General features: G+C 57.4%; 9 protein-coding genes across 9 annotated transcripts; 6 read left to right on the plus strand and 3 right to left on the minus strand.

The window, feature by feature from the left end:
* Positions 1-785: 785 nt before the first annotated feature.
* On the plus strand, positions 786-2421 carry CcaverHIS019_0608730 (uncharacterized protein; the record flags this gene model as incomplete). The annotated part of the gene is made up of 5 exons (XM_060603380.1): positions 786-1101; positions 1140-1192; positions 1228-1687; positions 1733-2237; positions 2280-2421. The coding sequence occupies 5 exons, from the start codon at positions 786-788 to the stop codon at positions 2419-2421; spliced, it is 1476 nt and encodes a 491-aa protein (XP_060459679.1).
* A 489-nt stretch (positions 2422-2910) lies between these two features.
* On the plus strand, positions 2911-3539 carry CcaverHIS019_0608740 (uncharacterized protein; the record flags this gene model as incomplete). Its single annotated transcript, XM_060603381.1, has 2 exons — positions 2911-3210; positions 3246-3539. The coding sequence occupies 2 exons, from the start codon at positions 2911-2913 to the stop codon at positions 3537-3539; spliced, it is 594 nt and encodes a 197-aa protein (XP_060459680.1).
* Positions 3540-5255: 1716 nt separating this feature from the next.
* CcaverHIS019_0608750 (uncharacterized protein) lies at positions 5256-6615 on the plus strand (the record flags this gene model as incomplete). The annotated part of the gene is made up of 2 exons (XM_060603382.1): positions 5256-5581; positions 5616-6615. The coding sequence occupies 2 exons, from the start codon at positions 5256-5258 to the stop codon at positions 6613-6615; spliced, it is 1326 nt and encodes a 441-aa protein (XP_060459681.1).
* A 45-nt stretch (positions 6616-6660) lies between these two features.
* On the minus strand, positions 6661-8745 carry CcaverHIS019_0608760 (uncharacterized protein; the record flags this gene model as incomplete). The annotated part of the gene is made up of 8 exons (XM_060603383.1): positions 6661-6819; positions 6860-6988; positions 7027-7459; positions 7495-7665; positions 7698-7857; positions 7894-8516; positions 8548-8660; positions 8695-8745. The coding sequence occupies 8 exons, from the start codon at positions 8743-8745 to the stop codon at positions 6661-6663; spliced, it is 1839 nt and encodes a 612-aa protein (XP_060459682.1).
* Positions 8746-9119: 374 nt separating this feature from the next.
* CcaverHIS019_0608770 (uncharacterized protein) lies at positions 9120-10403 on the minus strand (the record flags this gene model as incomplete). Its single annotated transcript, XM_060603384.1, has 4 exons — positions 9120-9335; positions 9372-9428; positions 9468-10131; positions 10168-10403. 4 exons carry the CDS (start codon positions 10401-10403, stop codon positions 9120-9122), a joined length of 1173 nt encoding a protein of 390 aa, XP_060459683.1.
* Positions 10404-10809: 406 nt separating this feature from the next.
* CcaverHIS019_0608780 (uncharacterized protein) lies at positions 10810-11709 on the plus strand (the record flags this gene model as incomplete). Its single annotated transcript, XM_060603385.1, has 3 exons — positions 10810-10903; positions 10938-11168; positions 11201-11709. The coding sequence occupies 3 exons, from the start codon at positions 10810-10812 to the stop codon at positions 11707-11709; spliced, it is 834 nt and encodes a 277-aa protein (XP_060459684.1).
* Positions 11710-12349: 640 nt separating this feature from the next.
* On the plus strand, positions 12350-14351 carry CcaverHIS019_0608790 (uncharacterized protein; the record flags this gene model as incomplete). Its single annotated transcript, XM_060603386.1, has 5 exons — positions 12350-12448; positions 12480-13231; positions 13266-13996; positions 14036-14128; positions 14164-14351. The coding sequence occupies 5 exons, from the start codon at positions 12350-12352 to the stop codon at positions 14349-14351; spliced, it is 1863 nt and encodes a 620-aa protein (XP_060459685.1).
* A 1745-nt stretch (positions 14352-16096) lies between these two features.
* On the minus strand, positions 16097-17216 carry CcaverHIS019_0608800 (uncharacterized protein; the record flags this gene model as incomplete). Its single annotated transcript, XM_060603387.1, has 2 exons — positions 16097-16454; positions 16492-17216. 2 exons carry the CDS (start codon positions 17214-17216, stop codon positions 16097-16099), a joined length of 1083 nt encoding a protein of 360 aa, XP_060459686.1.
* A 322-nt stretch (positions 17217-17538) lies between these two features.
* CcaverHIS019_0608810 (uncharacterized protein) lies at positions 17539-18737 on the plus strand (the record flags this gene model as incomplete). Its single annotated transcript, XM_060603388.1, has 2 exons — positions 17539-18447; positions 18663-18737. 2 exons carry the CDS (start codon positions 17539-17541, stop codon positions 18735-18737), a joined length of 984 nt encoding a protein of 327 aa, XP_060459687.1.
* Positions 18738-19929: the final 1192 nt, after the last annotated feature.

A 19929-nucleotide genomic window follows, 5' to 3' on the forward strand; every position in this document is an offset into this window, starting at 1 on the left:
CGACCTCGCTTCTGCCGTGTGAATTCGCACGAGATACCGAGACGTTCTGTATCAGCGCGTACATGTCGTGGACGTACTGCACCGCGCGCATGGCACAACGAGTGTATCTGTCTGTTGACATTTAGCCTGCTGTCAGCGATAGCCATGACCAGGCACACCTTGATGGACCGGCAACCGATACAAGCTTGTCTCTGCTTTGGTGGATGTGGATCAGGAGTGGTTTGCATTGTGCGACACCGGGGTATTGAAGAGTGTAATGTCAAGTACAGATGTAGGTGTTTGTAAGTAAGTGACTAACCAATAGTTGGCAGTACAAAGCTCCTGGTGGCGGTACTCGTGAGGGGGGGCAAGCTTAGCCCTGGGACAAGTTGGAATGAGGAAGACAAATAGCCGCCGCTTTGAAGAAAATCACCGTTAGACCCCGGTCATTTAGTCATTTAGTCATCTAGTTGTATCAAGTACCAACTCTTAACCTCTCAAGACTGCGACCTATGACAGATAAAAAGTCAAAGCCCCGTCGCAAGAGATGGTTGGGGGGCAAAAGCTGATGCACCTGGAGGAGTAGACGGGATCCGGAACCAGGTCGGATTAACAACGGATCATCTCTAGGTCATTCGACTCCGCAATGAAGTGCCGCAGTGGGAAGCCCACCTCTATTCCCGGCATTGAAAGGTCAACCTAGAGATCACTTTGATTCTTAAAGCCACTCTGTCTGCATGGATTCCCTCGCTTCTCAACACCGTCTTTTACTGCCCAGCTGTCAATCTACCACTACCTCTATAGCCATGACTATTGACCCCAACGACTCAATCCCCCTCCTCACCGAGGACGTCATCACTGGCGACAAGGCCCTCAAGGGTGTTCTTCCCCATGATTTCGCGTACGCAGCGTCGACTGCGAGCTTCCAAATCGAAGGAGGTTGGAACCAAGACGGCAAGGGCCCGGGTATCTGGGACGTCTACCTTCACGAGAATAACATGGATAACGGCGATGACGCTGTCAACAGCTACAACCTCTGGCGCGAGGACATCAAGTTGTTGAAGCAGTATGGTGTTAACACGTACCGTTTCTCGATCTCTTGGCCCCGCGTCAAGCCTCTAGGTGAGTCGCAGCAGCCAGGGCGGTCTGACTGACCACAGGCGGCAAGGACGACCCGGTGAACGAGAAGGGCATTGAGTACTACTCCAACCTCGTGAGTCATTTGGTTGGTCTCTCCTCTGACCCAAGGTCGACGCTCTCCTTGCCGAAGGTATTACGCCGTTCGTGACCATCTTCCACTGGGATACCCCGTACGAGCTGCAGAAGCGCTATGGCGAGTTTGAGAACCCGGAAAAGCTGGTCGACGACTTTGTCGCATACGCTCGCGTGCTGTTTGAGCGCCTCGGTGACCGTGTGACCAACTGGATCACAATCAACGAGCCAGTCATCTACATGATGTTCAATATCATGGGCATGAAGGCCGACACCTGGACAGAGGACACGTCGATCGCGTACACAAAGTCGCTTCTGTTGTCACACGCACGCACTGTTGACCTTTACCGCCGCGAGTTCAAGCCAAAGCAGGGCGGACAGATTGGTATCACGCTCAACGTTGATTATGTTGTTCCAATCGATGACTCGCCGGCAGCTATCGAGGCGGCACAAGACTCTCTCGACCAGATGTTCGGCCAGTTTGCCGACCCGATCTGTAAGTCGCCGCATACTGATATCTGGCTCAAGGGCTAACCCCCAGACCACGGATACTTTCCTGAAAGCATGTACAAGCGCTTTGACCGTACAAAGCTCAACTTTACTCCTGAGGAGTGGGCGATAGTGAAGGGTTCGAACGACTTCTTTGGGCTCAACCACTACTCGACGTTCTACGCAACGGGCGAGGTGCGCCCACTCAAGGGAGCAAGCGGGCGGGACCGCGCCCTAGGGCTGGAGGTGCGTGTGGCTGAGAAGAACGGGGTACCCATCGGACGCCGCGGCGAGAACGGCCACCCATACGACGTCGCATGGGGATTCCGCCTTCTCATACAGTACATCGACAAGCGATACCTCAAATCGTCGGGACACCGGTTGTACATTACAGAAAACGGGTACGCGGTGGATGGCGAGACCAAGCTGGAGATTGATCAAGCTGTCGAGGACAAGGCGCGCCAAAGTTACTACGCCGGGTACATCCGCGAGGCTGTGCTTGCGCGCACTGAGGACGGGATCGACGTTGCCGGCTACATGGCGTGGAGCCTCATGGAGTGAGTGGCGAGCGGGGAGCGTGGAGCGCGGACTGACAGCAGCAACCTTGAGTGGCTTCAGGGGTACAGGAGCCGCTTTGGGATCACGTGCGTCGACCGTTCGAGTCCCGACTTTACACGCACGCCCAAGGAGTCTGCTTTCATGCTCAAGCGGGTGTTCGACTATCTGATTTCCAAGGAGTAGAGAGTGTGGGGAGAGGGGGTTGGTGCGGAATGCTTATGTAATATGTTGCGTTCATAGATCCTGGACTGATTGCCACAAGCCTTGGTTTGCTGCTGACATGAAGCGTACAAGTTGCAGGCTGGGATGCGCATGTCGACCAAGGTTTCAGCGCATGATACATATGCAGAAGCGGACACGGACGTAGAAGACGCCGGAACGTGCTTCATATTGGGCGGAATGTGGTTGGCTGACGTGAATACGGTATCAGGCCCCAAGGAGGCCCCAGGTCAGCCATTAGATTTGATGAGTCATCTTGGACACAGATAGATAACCTGTTATCGGCTCCCTTCGGTCATTAACAAACCTACTCGTACAAGACGCGATCGCTCAAAGGCATAAAAGAGCCCCATCTCGCCGCTCAACTTGATCTCATCAATGTTTCGCAAACATCTATCCACACTCACTCGTATTCGCTCTCTTATCCGCCACCGCACCGAGATCCCCACCGCCATGAGCGCTACACTCTCCACCACCGTTACCAACTCTGACGCTGCCGCGCCCACCAAGGGCCCCCCTGCCACGGCTGAGACTTCCAAGGCAGCCGAGGCGCGTCCCAAGCTCTCGCCGTCCGAGGCGTACGCTTGGAACGCGGCGTGGAAGGGCATGGAGCGGTTCCACAACTCGCACAAACGGACGTTCACCAACTCGTACGAGCATGCATCCGACTATGCCGATGTTGGTTACTCGCTCAAGGCGTTCCTGCGCGAGAGTTACAACCTCGTCATCCATCTTGGCAACCACCACTCTATTGTACGTCCATCTACCCCAATAGAGCTGACATACAGGAAGAGGCATACATCTTCCCGCTGCTTGCGCACAAGCACCCGGCGTTCCGTGACGGTGCAGAGCACAAGGCCGACCATGCGGCGATCCACGACGGCCTCGAGCGATACCAGGAGTTCCTCCGTGCTTGTATGATGGACGACACCAAGTACTCGCCCGAGAAGATGCGTGAGATCCTTGACAGCTTCCGTGAGCCGCTGTTCCGCCACTTGGACCAGGAAGTCGAGGACCTCAAGCCCGAGACACTTTGGAAGCACGGCTTTACGATCGACGAGATCCGTCGTCTGCCCTTTTAGAGGGGCAAAGAGGCGTTAGACACAGCTATAACTTGCCACGGACACACTCTGTACAGTACACAACAATAGATTGTACGCATCTACGATGGAATTCTTGACTCGTGTGGAGGGTTGCAGACTTCCTGGAGGGTTGCAGACTTGCTGGACCCACGCTTTCATCTTCGGCATCCAAGTCCCAAGACATGTGCCACGATTTCGTCTGCATAAACTAACATGACTGCCGCGTTGCTCCTTCCGTCGTGTCCTTGTTCTGGCAGTTCTCCTCGTCCTTCTCGACTTGCGCGTTCTCCCTTCGCTCGCAGCACTAACGACTCAGCCCGCCGCCGGCTCACTACGAGCCCTCCCCGGTGTTAGGAAGCGGGGGGAACGGGTCGATGGGCGAGATGGGCTCGGGCTCGGGGGCGGGGCTCGAGTAGGTGTATGGCGAGGCAGTGTTCGAGACCATCCTTGGGTTAGTGTGAGGTGTGTGGGTGTGTGCGTACGTGGAAGTGTTGTGCGTGGAGCAGTGGTTGTTGGGTATCAGACTAACCAGTATATATATGCGTAGAGGCCGGGTGGCGAGGGTGGCAGGACTAGCGTACAGTGCGAGCCTGAGGCTGGGCAAGAGTTGGGGTAGCATAAACCGAGAGGCAGATAGCCAAGCGGTGCTGACAGGTTGTGAGCGAGTCAGCAAGAAGCAAGCAACCGTGGCAAGCGAGGAGGCGTTTAGGCGTGACATCTATTGTCATCCCCACGATCCCCAAGTCGAGGTCGGTCAGTTGATAGATTGATTGAGAGATTGGTAAATGGCCGATAATTGTCCGTTTGGAATGCGGAACGGTTTACCGATTTCCTTTGTGTTTTGACATTGATTCACCGCCACGCCGCCACTGATAACATCGAGTACAGCCGTCTGCATGGCTACTCTGTATCCGATGCGGTGCCGTCATCTGACCTCGGTTGCTGTGGGGATTCCATTCGGGGCGGTCTGCTCCGTCCACATTCACACGTGAACGCGAGCGCAAGGTAGCGGAACCCCAAATCGTCCAAGATGGAAAAGTAGCAGGTGGTCTTTTGGTGGTGGCGGCGGTTTCGGATGGTTGCGTTTCCTTGCCACCATACGATCCATCGTATGGTCACGGTCACCGTCACATTCAGGTTTGACCAAGGAGTGGGGCAGATTATGGAAGCCAAGTCTCGTGGGCTGGACCGCCCATCTTATCCGTTCAAGTACAAAAGGCGGCAGGGACAGAAGCAGTGGTGCATCGTCAACGATCAGTGAGCTGACAATGGGGGCTGACAATCTGCGGGATCCTTTTGTGAAGAGCAGTTGTACTGTATTCCCAAGGCGGTGGTGTGAGCCAGTGCGAGGGGGTGTTGGAACAGCCATCGCCGAACACTGGGTTGATTCACTGGATGGTACATGAACGCTTTGACGCGTGTTACTTTGCCTGTAAAGACGGAGCCGTCTTTCCAGTTATGCCTTTACGACCAGCTTTACGACGCAACTGATATCCCTCCTACAATGGGTGATCATCTGTTTCAGCCCCGCTCGCACGGACTGTGCGATCTTCGGATGCTCGGATGCTCGGACGCTACAATCCTCGCACCCATTTTGGGTATTAAAACGTACAGCAACACCATCCTTCATTCTCGTCAAACTCTTCTGATACTGGCCCTCTTCTCCACATCCCACTCTCTCTCTCCCCTCACTCATTATTTTGGCGCAACCGACCGATGCGCCTCTCACTCCTCCTCCTCGCCCTTGTCGGCAGCGTCTTGGCCAAACCCCTTTCCGTCCCCGTTTCTCGGGCAGCAAGCTCCGATGCCCACACCAATGGAATGCGCCTCGTGCGCAATGGCGAGTCCAACAGTTGCGTTAAACGCACTCGCCCAAACACCGTCGTGCTGGACGGCAGTTACATGCTCTCAGCCGCAAAGGACGTTGCTCAAGGAGGATACGGCACTGAACTTACCAACATCCTAACACTGGCCGACTATTGGATGACCCAGGGCCCTTGGACTGTCACTTCAAAGAAGGTTGACGTCCCAGGTGGCACAAAGTGAGTGACATTATCTTTTAACAGCTCATCCCAGGAAAGACTACGCGTCTCAGGCTCCCTACTGGTGGCCCGCAAACTGGAACGACCCGTCCTCGAGCCAGACTTGCCCTTACGTGCAGCGCGATGGCCTGCGTAATCCCGACGTCGACCTGTACACGGACCGCCGCGACGGCGGGTCCATGATGAACTCGACCTACATGCTTTCGCTGGCATGGTGGTACACTGGCGATTACAAATATCGCGAGCACGCCGGCAAGGTCCTCCGCACGTGGTTTATCGACGAGGCCACGCGCATGACCCCCAACCTCCAGCATGCTCAGATCATTCCGTGCGCCAACACGGGGCGCTTTATTGGCATCATCGACTTTTCCCAGCAGTACACGGACGTGATTGACGCGGTCGCGCTACTCAACACGGGATACGACGAGGCCTGGTGCGAGGCTGATGCGGCCAGCTTTGAGGACTGGAACCGTCAGTTCCTTACGTGGCTCACCGACTCCCCCTTCGGCAAGGCCGAGTTGGGCTACCAGAACAACCATGGAGCTTTTGCTGCCATGCAGATTGCCGCCTTGGCGTCTTGGCTCGGTGACGACGCAACCGCATCCCGCTATCTCCAAGACCAAAAGGCTCACCTTGACGCAACCATCTCGGCAAATGGCAGCCAGCCGCTTGAGATTCAGCGCACGACGAGCTTCCATTACAGCACGTTCGCCCTCGTCGCCTACCTGCGCATGGTGGCGATCGGCCAAAAGGAAGGCGTCGACGTCGACCTCTGGGGATACGAGGGCCCCGAAGGGCAGTCAATCCCTGCTGCTGTGCGATACATCCTCCCTGCCGCAGCTTCCGGCGCTCAAGCGTGGCCGCACCCCGAGATCAACTTCAAGCGGTTCGGGGCGTACGACATTGTGCAGTTTGCCGCCGATATGGGCATGAAGGAGGCCAAGGACATCCTCGACCAGATCGAGGAGCCGTTCCACGGCGGCACGTGGGCGCTCAGCCCCGCGGTGCAGCAGCTCGACTCGACCCTCTTCTAGTCTGTCTACTCTTCCTAGATTACCGGATGAAATAGATGCCGTGTGTCACTCGGATTCGCTATCCAGCAGGATGGATGGTGGGCCGAGCTGCACAAAGTTGACTCGCGAGAACAGACCCCACCAGTTGTGCACCATGTCGATCCAGGCGGTATCCATGTCGGGTGTCTTGAGCAGCGCCATGACGATGCGGAAGATCTTGCCGCGCTGTTGGTCAGCTTTGCTGTCGAGGTACTCAGGTGCTCACGATACTCTCGCCGTTGGCGGCCAGGTGGTCGAGCGGGAAGCTGGAGAGCGCTTCATACGCGCGGTGGGCTAGTGACGAGCGGGCAGCTGCAATCTCTTCACTCGGCACGATCTCTGAGATGTAGTCGAGCTGGGGGATGAGCGGACAACCGCGCGTGGGAAACTTACCAAGCATATCCTCAGGGAGGATTCCGTGACGAAGATGTTGGCGCGCTGCATGCCGAGGATGGCGTCGTAGCTTGACTCGGCATCCCCATTGTCTATCCATTCGGCGCGTAGCTGGGGCGGGAGCGCCGCGATCATGCCATCAAGTGTGGCTCGAAGGTCGGCCTCCCACGATAGCTCGCCCTCGACTTCCTCCGGTGACAGCAGCCGCCCTTGTCGCTGGCGGATGGCCAGCCGCTTCGAGCGGACAATGACTTGTGCGAGAAGAGGGAACAGCTGTACACACCCGTTGAATCCAGCCATGTAGCTGACTGTGCCGGAGGCTTGTTCGAATGCCCCACGCGGTGTGATGAGCTCGTCATCGACGACGAGCGGGAGCGATGGGAGGCCCTCAAAGTCGTTCAGATGGACCATGTTGCCGGCGCACGCTTCTGTACTGGTGTCAGCGGTAATTCCCAAGAATTCCCTCACATGTCGACGGCATAGACGTGCCAAAAGATACGCCGGCACAGTTCCCGGTCCACAATGTTTGGTTGATCCTTATCCTCATGCATGCGCAACAAGTATGTCAGCTGACATGCCTCGGCGAGCAGAGCGAGAGCGCGGTGTACCTGTCCACGACTCTGGCAGCAGAAGTAGTTGCTAATGTCAGTGGATGTCACAGCTGTACTCACGCCATGAGGACGCCAACGTGCACCAAAGTCGGCTCGGCGTAGCTGCGGTCCAGCATTACTAGGCTCGCGCGGTGACACCTGCGCTGCAGTCGTTCCAGAGTTGCACGGCTGTACATCGGCTGCATGCGGTTGAGGGGGACTTGGCCGATAGTGTACGCCACTACTGTCAGGTTGCTAATTAGAAGGTTCAACTCACCTAGGGCCAGCATCAGAGCTCGGAGGTTGCGGTCGGTTTGGTCTGCGCGCATTGCGACCATCTCGAAAAAGCTCGGTTTGTGAACCACGGGGAAGAGCGAGTGCATGTACTGGAGGTAGAGCTTGAGGAAGAACATGATAACGTCCCACGACGCGACGTCCTCGATCTGCGTGTTGGGTGAGATGGGTGAGGTAGGGAGGGCGGCGGTCTCGGGCGCGCGCGGGGCGGTGCTGGCCGTTGGCACCAACGTCGCCGGGTGTATTATCGCTGGCGTACTTGCTGGGAGAGAACCAAGTGGGAAAGAAGGGCCAGCCAGTAATGACCGAGGTGACTCGGTTTGGCCATCGTCCGTGAGGAAAGTGAACAGTGGGGAGATGGACGGTGGGTCCAGGTCAAACGAGACCGCGTCCGGAGCTGGAGCGGCGTCGTCGGGGACTCGGGCGGCGGCGTCAGGTAAGCCAGAACCTGCCGTCAGGATAGATACGCCGGCGAGAGGTTGCGTGTTGGCGGGCGCTGCACGATTCGGCATTGAAGTAGTCTCCCTCGATGATTGTCGCCGCCATGGACTCGGCGACCGCGACCGCGACCGCGAGCTGTGCGCAGTGGTTTCACCGCGTACACCGCTGCCATCAGCAGAGCCGCGCAGTAACCCACCTCGGGCGTCCGGGCTTCTTGTACCCGATGTTGAAGGTGCAGTCCTCTCCTGCCTTGACGCAAGCGACGCACGGTGATCCATCCGCTGCGCTTTCGTTGGGGGCGCATCGGACCTAATGTCAGGCAGTGGCTCACGAATGGGCGTACCTTCTTGCGCCGACACGTATCGCACGACTTGTAGGTGGGTGATGGCCGCATTGCAATGCTCTGGGAGGAAGGGGCGGGAGGAACGCGAGAGGGTATGAAGTAATGTGGGCCATCTCGGAGGTTCGGAGGGTTTTGGCACCCAAACGTCCGTCCACTTTGGCTGCTGACCCATTCCGCCGGCCATCTCCGACAGCATGACCCAGCTCTGCTGCGCACGGGTCGGAAAAGCAGGCGGGACTGCTTAGAGGGTTAGAGGATGTTGACGGCTGACGGAGACGTGTGACACCGTGATCACTGGACGCCACACTCACACTCAGCGCGCGCTCCCCCCAGGCCTGGCTGAAATTCTCTCTTCCGCGGTCAAGCGATCCCAATACATCCATGTCCGATATGTGCCATCCGCATCCGGCGCACTAACGCCCTATCTAGTCCTGAATCTGCACTTTGATCGCGCCCTGCGAAGGGTCAGCGGCGACATGGAACGCCTCAACCGCCTGCTCGAGCGGGAAACGGTGGGTGACGAGTGGCTTGAGGTCGACGAGACCTTCGGCGACGAGGCGGATCGCCTTCGGGTACTGGTTGGCGTAGCGGTACTGGAACTGGAGGTCGATCTCGTTTGCCGACATGTAGCCAAATGGGTACTAAAGTCAGAATGCCTGGGTGTGTCGGAAACGTACCGTCTGCTCAGAGTTGCCAACGCCAATCACGAACACCTTGCCGCCAAACACCACCGACTGTTGTCAGCCCAGTCGCGTACACTCGCAAACACTCACAAAGATGGCGCTGCGGATCGAGCTCTCCACGCCAGTGCACTCGAGAGCTAGCTTGAGCTCGCCACCAGCAGCCCGTTTGATCTCTGTAGCCGTCTCTTCAGGCGTCCAGTGCTTCTGGATGCACACTGTGCGTACGTTCGGGACTAGGGACTTTGCAAAGTCGAGGCGAGACTGGAAGAGGTCTGTGATGACAATGGGGGCACAGCCAGCCGCCCGCGCTGCGAGGAGGGTGACGAGACCGATTGGTCCTGCGCCGCAGATGATCACCTGGTCTCCGAGGCGGACACCAGCACGCTCAAGGCCAGCCAACGCGACAGCGAGTGGCTCGCACACCGAGCCCTCCTCGAACGACACGTTGTCCGGCAGCTTGTGTAGCCACGCGGCTGGGTGGACATGGAACCGCGTAAGGGTGCCGTGGTATGGCGGGGTCGAGAAGAAGACGACGTTTGGGCAAGCGTTGTACCGCCCGATGAGACAAAAGTGACAGTCTGCCCGTCCGCACGGCACACCAGCCTCGATCGCAACCCTGTCGCCGACAGTGAGGTTGGTCACACCCTCGCCAACGGCAATGACCTCGCCCGCCGACTCGTGCCCGGCACCGCACTCGTCACGCACCACCATGGTCGGCCCGATGTGGCCGTGCTTCCAAAAGTGCACGTCAGAGCTGGCGTAAGGTTTGGGAGCAGCACGGGGTACTCACCCGCAGATGCCTGTAGCCTTGACGTGTACGACCGCCTCCCCCGGCCCTGCGGTGGGCGTCGGCTTGGCGATCATGTGCACCTCGTGAGCGGGGTTATAGGCACAGGCGAGGTTGACGGTCTTGTCCTTGATCGACGCATCGCCGGGCGCGAGAATGCGGAAGTCGGGGTGGTCGAGGACCTTGGTGGGGTCGTAGTGGGTTTCGTACTTGGTGAGTGGAGTCGAGATAACGGTCATGGCGGGCGGCGTTGAGATGGTTGTGGAGAAAGTGAGTGCTGTGCATCTTGGGGATGATATACTGGGTAGACGGACGGTTATGGGTGGATGCGGGACGGTGAAGGTAGACAATCAACATCCGGTGGTTAGCCTGTTGTCCAAAGTGCCGAGCACCTCGGAGGGCTTAGAACACTCCGGGCCGCTGCTCCGTTCTCCCTGTTTGGTTCGTTGGGACGGACGTTTTATTGATGATTCCGGGCCGGCCGGACAAAGGTCCGTCGTCAGTTGATTGTGAGCGATTGATTGTGAGCGACAGCCTACACACTCAACACTCAAAGAGAGCGGACGAGCACACGATGGCTTCACTCTCTCCCACTTGCTCACTCTCTCCCACTTGCTCACTCTCGCCCACTTGCTCACTCTCGCCATGCCCATCGTCCTCGACTTCTCTGGCAAGCTGGTCCTCGTCACAGGCGGTGGCCGAAGCATTGGTCTCGCCATTGCGCGTGCGATCGCGAAGGGTGCGTGTCCGTCCACTCGACTAGCTAATCGCAGCCGGTGCCGACGTTGCCATCACGTACACTTCGCAAGATGCGACGCCCGTCGCTGACAAGCTGTCAAAGGAGTTTGGCACGGTCTGCAAGGCGTTCAAATGCGAGGTGTCGGACAGCCGCGAGGTGAACACAATGCTGGCGGCTGTCAAGGAGTCGTACGGCCGCGAGGTGGACATTGGGATCGCCAACGCAGGCATCACGCTGTGGAAGGACGCCCACGAGAACACGGACGGTACAGTGTGATCAGACCCGCGCTGATTGCAGACGAGTTCCGCCGCATCTTTGAGGTGAACACGTTCGGCTCGTACTACTTGGCTCGCGCTCTTGCTCGCTCGTGGCTGGGCGAGGACATCCCTGTCGGTTCGAGCACTACGGGCCGCCCCGAGGCGCAGCAGCTCGGCAAGCAGATCCTGTTTGTGTCGTCCATCAGCGCAATCGTCGCCATGACTCCCCAGCGCCAGACGGCGTACAACGCCAGCAAAGCAGCCGTAACCATGATGGCCAAGTCTCTCGCGGCCGAATGGGCACACCTCGGCATCACGGTGAACAGCATCTCTCCCGGCTACGTTGCCACCGACATGATCGCCAACCCACCGAACGAGGAGGCCAAGGCATGGGTGGGCGAGTGGACGAAACGCACTCCTGTCGGCCGCTTCGCCACGGCTGAGCAGATCGGCGAGTTTGTTGCCACCTTGGTTAGCGACTCGCAGGGCGGAATGGGATGGATGACGGGCTCGGATGTTGTCATTGATGGCGGATACACGCTTCTGTAGATTTCGGTATCCCTAGACCATTTGCAATGTGAACGTTCTCAGATTTCCCAGAGCTTTCGAGCTGTCGCGCTGGTTAGTCCATTCTAACCTTAGGGAGCCCATATGGTGGAGACGGCGCAGAGAGCGCCGAGGACACGGACAGGGCCGACAGCACAGGTGGCGCAGACGACACAGGTAGCACCGAGGACAGGGAGACTGCCGGTCTTGCTCTGCCGTGGGCCAAGTGGACCAAGATGAGTGATTGGGGGCCACAAACATCCGCGAATGTTGCGGCTTCGGATCCTTTTGCGGTGGCTTCGGATGTACGGATGATCGGATGGTTGCGTTTTCCTGGACGCTACCATGCTCCACCCAAAACCCAACGTTGCCCACCCCTGTCAACTCTGAACCCACCTCTGTCAACTCTGAACCCGCCTCTGTCAACTCTGAACCCTCCCCCGTCTCTTCAAACATGTCCGGCCCTCCGAACTTAGCATGCTCCGCTCATGGCCCTGAGCGGGACGCACGGACGTTTTGATCTGCGCCTCGACATCCAAGTCCGCATCAGGGACGCCGCAAGCGATATGAACTACTCACTCAACATTTAAGGCGAGTGGTCGAGGCCCCAGAGGTCCCCATCATCCCCACACACCTCCACAACATGACCCACTTCGAGGACTCGAAGGACGCTCAGTTCGAGCGGCGCCCCAGCGTTGCACACCCCATCGAGGCGGTGAACGTGATCCAGAACCCTCTCCAGGTGCGCTTAGTCCCGACTCTGCTGACTCCAGGCTCTGTCGAAGGAGGCAGTGATCGATGACGCCAAGACCTTCTGTGAGGAGAAGGGTTTAGATGAGCACACCGACCTGTTCGTCAAGGCTGCGCTCGTCGCTCGGCAACCAGACCAATTCAACGAGATCGATGAACTCACCTCGGCGGACAAGAGCGCGCTGGACTACGAGGCGACGCACAAGTGGGCTGGCACCAAGCAGCTCTACTTTGCCATGTTCATGTGTGCGCTCGGCGCGGCATGCCAGGGTTGGGACCAGACAGGCAGCAACGGAGCCAATCTGTCCTTCCCCGTTGAGTTTGGCATCTCTAGAACGCTCGACGACGGCCCTGCAGGCCTCCGCGACTCGTGGCTCGTCGGCCTCGTCAACAGTGCCCCATACGCAGCCGCAGCCGTCGTCGGCGTCTGGCTCTCTGACCCGCTCAACCACTATTTCGGCCGCCGCGGCGAGATCTCCATCGCATCCCTCATCTTGACCGTCACGCCCATTGGCTCGGCGTTTACGCATTCCTGGCAGGCTCTCTTCGCCGTTCGTCTAGTCATGGGCGTCGGGCTTGGCGCAAAGGCCGCAACTGTTGCCGTCTACGCTGCTGAGATGAGCCCGACTCGCATCCGTGGCGCGCTCACCATGGGCTGGCAGCTGTGGACGTGTTTCGGCATTTTTCTCGGATTTGCAGCCAACTGCGTCGTCAAGGATGTCCCTCGCATCGCATGGCGGCTGCAACTCGCCTCCTGCTTCATCCCTGCCCTTCCGTGAGTACGGCTTGCGGTTTCCAGCTCACCTCAGCCTCATCTTCTTGATCTTCCTGGTCCCAGAGTCCCCAAGGTGGCTGATGAAGAAGAACGACTACCCCAAGGCCTTCCGCTCGTTCTGCCGTCTGCGCCTCGACCCCCTCATTGCAGCGCGCGACCTATACTACTCGCACGTACTGTACGAGGTCGAAAAGAAGCAGGGCGGTGGCAAGAGTTACTTCTCTCGCCTCGCCGACATCTTCCGCGTCCCCCGCATCCGTCGCAGCACGCTCGCAGCATCGACCGTGATGATCGCACAGCAGATGTGTGGCATCAACATTATCTCGTTCTACAGCTCGACGGTCTTCGTGCGCTCGGGGTACACCGTGGAGCAGGCGCTATTCGCGTCGCTCGGCTTTGGTGCGCTCAACTTTGTGTGCACGATTCCTGCCATCTTCCTGGTCGACACGTTCGGCCGCCGTTCGCTACTCCTCTCCACATTTCCCTTTATGTGCGTGTTCCTCCTCGCCACCGGCCTCACATTCCTCATGGACGAGGCGCGCACTCAGCTTCGCACCGGGCTCATTGCGTTCTGGATCTACCTCTTCACGGCGTTCTACTCGGTTGGCGAGGGCCCAGTGGCGTTCATGTACTCGGCCGAGGTATTCCCCAACATTCATCGCGAGCAGGGCATGGCGTGGGCCGTGTGCGTCAACAACTTCTTCGCCGCCATCCTCGGCCTCACCTTCCCGAGCATGGAGCGCGCGATGACGACAATGGGCGCATGTGAGTAGCGTTAGCGTCACTGGAATGCGCTGATCTCAGTCTGCTTCTATGCCGGGCTCAACGCGGTCGCCCTTGTCTGGATCTTCTTTTGGGTGCCAGAGACGAAAGGCCTCACTCTGGAAGAGCTTGACCGTGCGTTTGATATTCATAACAAGCTGACAACGCAGAGGTTTTCAGCGTCCGCACTGCCGAGTTTGGCAAGTACCAGGTCAAGACGTGGCTACCGTGGTTCCTCCGCCGATACATCATGTGGGACAAGGACGCGTACCTCAAGCCTCTCATCGAGAAGAGCCACAAGGAGAACTGGGCAGAGGATGGGGCTTTGACGCCCACGGAGAAGCACCTTGCGGTATGATGCTGCGTACAGTAACGGGATCACGTCAAATGTATGGCAAGTTGTGCATGAAGCGGATATACAATGGATTCGAGATGTTAGCTACTGACCCTGGCCAGCGGAGGCGAGCGCCTTGCCGAGGTCGACGCACAACTTGTCGAGGGCACTGCGGTCCTTGCATAAGCAGCGGCTAGCGCTGTGTCCTCCGAACTGGCGGCTGCTGAGCCCACAATGTCACTCCGCACACTGCCGTCTGGCGCTCACTGCCGTCTGGGGCTAGTCAGGCTCACATCTTCATACTCACCGCTCACGTCCTCGTCGCAGACGCTATGCGGTGGGAAGTGTGCCTTTGACTGACATCATCTTACCACAGGTCTCTACATCTGTACCGCTATAACTTTGCAATTTCTCCACCATCTTCCCACTATTCCCTCACTACTTCTCACAACGTGTACTGGGTTCTTGGAAGAAACAAATCATGAAAAGAGGGAAGACACCTGCAGCTTGTTACTGTGGTGTGCGCGAGGTGGGGTTAGAATGGAGCTGCATATGTAGTTGTACAGACATGCGCTTGGTAATCTGGACGATTTCAGCATTCCGAAATTGAGCTAGTGCCCGAGTGTATGACTGTCAAGGCGGGTGTGAGCGGCAGGGCGAGGTGGTCTAACTTGGACCCCATGCGACCGACGCGGCCAAGGCATTGCGCAGCAGGAAGCCCCCCACCCTGGCCACTAAGAGCTATCCATGATATCTACAATATTTCAGACTAAATCCGATTTGTCTTTTGGTCTCTGCCCGTTGTTCTTTGTGCGCTGTTACTCGTCGTTGGAGAGACATCAGTGGCCCCCTCTGTTTTTCGTGTCATTTTCTCAGATTGAGGCGTGGCGACCACTGAATGAAAGTCGTCCGGGTCGTAAGGTGTGCATTAGTGAGATACATGTCTATGTCAAAAGGGTTACTCCAGAGATAAATTAATGGGCTCCACAATCTGCTCAGCATGAGAACTAGTGGAACAGCGGTAGCACCTCAGACGCTATCGACCAGGGGCGACCCTCCCAAGTATGAATCACAGTCTTGTCGTCAGCTCACTCCGGCGTGTCCCGAGGGAACGTGTCCAGGAAACTGGGCAAGTCGTGTGTCAACGACATGGTGATTGTGAGGTGAAGATGAAGGGGACAGCTCTCTGGTGCAGCGTTGCTTCGCAACAGTTAGGTCTCGCGCATTGTGTGCCATGTCAGTCAAAGGAGTCTGTGCCAGGAAGCTGTTGAAGCACAGAACAGGACTCTGAAGAATATGTACTGTAGCATCTCCAGTGTCGTGGTTGGCTGGTATACACCGATGACAGGTTTGCTCGAGACTGGCCGAGGTGGATGTAGTTCCAATGTAGTCGCAGTGACCTGGATGACAAGGTGATACATACGTTGGAAGTACAGACAGTAACGGACGTGTGTCTAGTTTTAGTAGTTGATTGAATATCTTGTAAAACGAACTCGAACGAACGAAGAACAGGCCGCTCTCACGGCGCATCGGTCTGACATACGGGAGACGTAACAAGTATGGGACAAGTATGAAAAGTACGGGACCAGTACTGGAGACGTACCCCCAAGTAATACTGGACAAGTACCACGGAAATACATGTACAGTGCGTCGGCTCGTCAAGTATGGTACGTTATGATACAGCTGTATACAACTAAAGCACTAAAGGTAGGGAACGCGCAGTTGGGCTGCTGGTCAGCGCAGAGAGGTCGGTTCGTGACTCGCACCCCTCACTGCTCCGATGCTGCCAGCTGCTCGAGTGCGTCTGCCCACGCGCTCGCACGCCGCTCCCCGTTCTCCCTATTGCGCGCGAGCAAGAGCTGCTCCTCCTCGAGGCGATGCTCATACTCGGCGTCCGACTCGATGACAGCGCTCTCAAAGTCGATGAGGCACAGCGAGGGGGGCGGGAGCGCCAGCCCGGCGCGCGGAAGCGTGCGCGAGTATGGGTCCCGAGCGGTGGCGGGGGGGTAGTCCCACAAGCGTCTGGGGTCGAACGTGGCGCACCGCGTCATGACATGGCGCGTCTGGATGTCGTTGTGTACGACGCCCGCGCGGTGCAGTGTGTCGTACAAGTCGAGAATCGCCGGACTAGAGTCAGCCAACGAATACTGCTGACACGACGTACAGAAGATTGCCCGAGCTTCCTAAAATAGGGATGGGCCAGAAGCTCGCACCAACGTCCTCGAGAATCGTGACGAGCAGCAACGGCCGCTTGCCGTCTGCAGTCTGCCCCGACCACAGTCCATAGAAGCGCGGCACGGCCGAGGTGTGCTCGAGTCGCTGAAGTATAGTCGCCTCGCGGCGGACATCGTCAATGACCGCGTCCATGCTCTCCTGCAGTTCGCAGGCATCCCCGTACAGTCGATCCCGGAACTCTGGCGTGCCGGTTATCAACGGGTCGCAGAACTTGACGACAACACGCGCCTCTGCCGTGCCAGTGATCGTCGCGAACGTTGCGCGTGCCCTGTACGCTTCATACGTGCCGCCGATACCAATACAATCTTCGACGGCGATCGTAAGCCGCTGGGGGTGGAGTGGGGGCGACGAATCGGACTGAGCAGGCGTGAGGTGCTGGGTTGGGCGCGGTGTGGTAGCGAGGTGCAGGGGACCAGATGGAGAATAAGGTGGGGCCAATGAAGCGCCAGGCGAAGGAAGAGCGTTGTCTGGAGTTCCAGGCAACGGATGGTCGTGCATGCCATTCGGGGAGCTGAAAGGGTTATGGTCTGGTGCTGGGGCCTCGAGTGTAAACGTGTAGTCGCCGAGGCTTGACACGTCGGGGCGCGGGTTGCTCACGCCAGGTGGGTGATTCAAAGGTGCTCCTATGTCGTTGGGCTCGAAGACAAGACGCATCGTTGGCAGTACAGGTTGATAATGGTGCTAGATGATGAGAACTGAAGGAAGGGTGGAAATGGATGGCCCAACTGAAGATAAGAGCGATCCAGTAATCTTACCAATGGCACGTCATTTCTCTTCATCCGTCAATTGCCGCTCATTCCGTAACCCCCTCATCTTATCTTGGACGTGTATTCAGTCATCATACTGTATGGTCACTCATGCACTCACAATGCCATGGGAGCTTGATCACCCCCACCTCACACTTCTTTCTACCCCATTTCCAGATGTTCGGCACGTCTGTCAAGTTTACCCTGTCCCCAACGCCCAGCCGCCATTTATGAGGAAAGCGGCCTTCACCAGTCAGCCTAGCACTTCCAAGCGCGGCAGGTCCGTCAAGAGCGAGTCGATCTCAGTTGGACAGCAAACGCGCATCAGCAAACGGTTTTTCCGCATTCCCTTTCTTGCCATAGGCGTTCAGTTCGAGTATGGCAACATTCACCCCGACAACGTGCTCCGCGGACTCGTCGAGCGCCTGTCCCTCACATCCTCTTCCAGCCCGACATTCGCACCGGCATGGCAGGCTGCCCTTGAGGGAACCCAATTCCTTAACCGTCACCGACTCCTCGTCGCCCTAGAAGATGACAAGGGTGCCATCCTTTGCCAGCGCGAGCTGGCATTCGCGAGCATGTTCCTGCTCCATCCTAGCAAATTTGACACGGCTCCGGAGATCGCTCTGTCCGGGTGGTACCGTGCCGAAGGCCTGACAGGGATTACGGACTATGGCCTGTCCAACAGAACTCGTGCGCTCGCCATGATGGAGCTCAAGGAGCTCAACAAGACATGCATCCGCAGCTTGGTTGATGAACTGAGTGGCGCCTCCGCCGCGATAATATCACCCGCTCACCCGAAACCCGCACCGGTCCCACAGCTAGCCAACCTCACCATTATCCATGGCAAGGCCACTGGCTTTCAAGACAAACAAACCAGCACGGACGCTGGCCAGATCTTGGAAGAGATGGTGCCCAACGAGACCTCCTATTGCTTATACGGGGCTGTCCGTGAAGTAACGTTGACAAAGATGACTTTGCCCACCATCATTTATGTGTCGCAAGTGATCCCCTGCCAAGGCATTGACCGAACCATTACAAACAAGGACACCGGCCAGGCTTGCACTATCCATGTCACTCTCACAGTCCTGTACGTGGCCCTCGGCTTCGTTTCCCCTGCAGAACCGGCGCTGTTCTCGGTAAGTTCATCGCGACGATTCTTCACTTGTACCGCAGCCATTGCGCAAACCGGCGCAACACGGCTCACCACCCCAGCCCTTCCATACCCCCATGCAACATGTACATACCGAGGGGAGAGGCTGGTCTGAAGGGTAGTAACTCTCTCCTGTAGGCACGGTGTGGGATCTCTTGTGCCTTCTGAGGCCCTAACTTGACAGCAAAGCTGACCAACAAGCGTGGCAAGACTTTCGCATCCTCATGGCGCTTCTCAAGAAGCCCGAAATGGACGCCGACTGGGTCAATGCGCTGACACACATGGAGAGACCAAGTGTTCCGGAACAACAATCAACGCATGCTGGATGTAGTGGCATAACGCGTACCACCTTACCACGGAACTGCTTTTCGTTGCTATCACGTGATCTCTCATAGGTTAGCCATGAGTCCCTCTGTACTTGGGTTCCCACGTAGAGAATATAGTGTCCGAGTATCACATGATGGGAATGAGGACACGGGTATCACGTGATAGGAACTAGGACACGAGTATCACGTGATAGTTACGAGGACTTGTTTCCCACGATGGACCCCACCTCCGACTACTTGGTCAGTAGTCGAGGTAGTTTGGTTCTGTAGGCCACGTGCGTGTAGGACCACGTGTTGGGTTTTTAGCTGTCGGAACCTGCTGGTAAGGGATGGATAGAACAATGGTACGGTGGGGGATTATGTACGTGATAGCGGGAGAAGATGGCGATATACAGGAGTGGCATTCAGGGTGCAGGGTTGAGAAGTGCGCACTCCTTCCTGCAGCAAACTTTAAGAGTACTACAGAATTAGTTTCATCGCAACCTTGTTTCTGTAACAATTTTACCGGGAAACTGGCATGTGCGCCCAGAAACTTGATTTCCCTGCCAAGACTAGTGGATCGGGTGCCTCTCAGGAAGGGTTCAGGTGGCTCGACGCGGGAGCGTTGTGGCGGACATTGGCCGTTCTGGCGGTCGATCAGACACTGTGCGCCAAAAGGGTCGATGTGCCACGGATCTCTCTCTCGTGACCAGACCTTGGATCATCACCGCCTTCATTACCTGTGTGTTCGTGAGTTGGATCACTTTTGTGGACGCCAGGGATATAGGACTCAGGGTCCGGAAATGCCGGTCCATGCACCCCTCGCAAATCCCTAGCAACCCTGATCTTCGACGTGACGGCATTCCGTGCAAATTGCGTTGTGTCAGGACAAAGCGCGGTATGCCGGGGTTGGATATTCCTGCCGCCGGTATCGGCATGCTTGGCATCATTATTGTTCTTGGCGACCCACGCCGACAGGGTCAAGGTACGCGTGAGATGAACCTCTTCCGTGATGGCGGAGGCGGATGCGCGGTTGCAGGGATGCAACGATACAGGGAGGCGCGGACGCACAACCTGAATCAGAACAACGACGCGGGGGACGTGTGGTACTCCTTGTGGCACTCCTTGTGGCACTCTCCTTGTGGCACTCCTTATGACACTCC

The sequence above is a fragment of the Cutaneotrichosporon cavernicola genome, assembly GCF_030864355.1.
Source record: "Cutaneotrichosporon cavernicola HIS019 DNA, chromosome: 6".
Classification (NCBI taxonomy): Eukaryota; Fungi; Basidiomycota; class Tremellomycetes; order Trichosporonales; family Trichosporonaceae; genus Cutaneotrichosporon; species Cutaneotrichosporon cavernicola.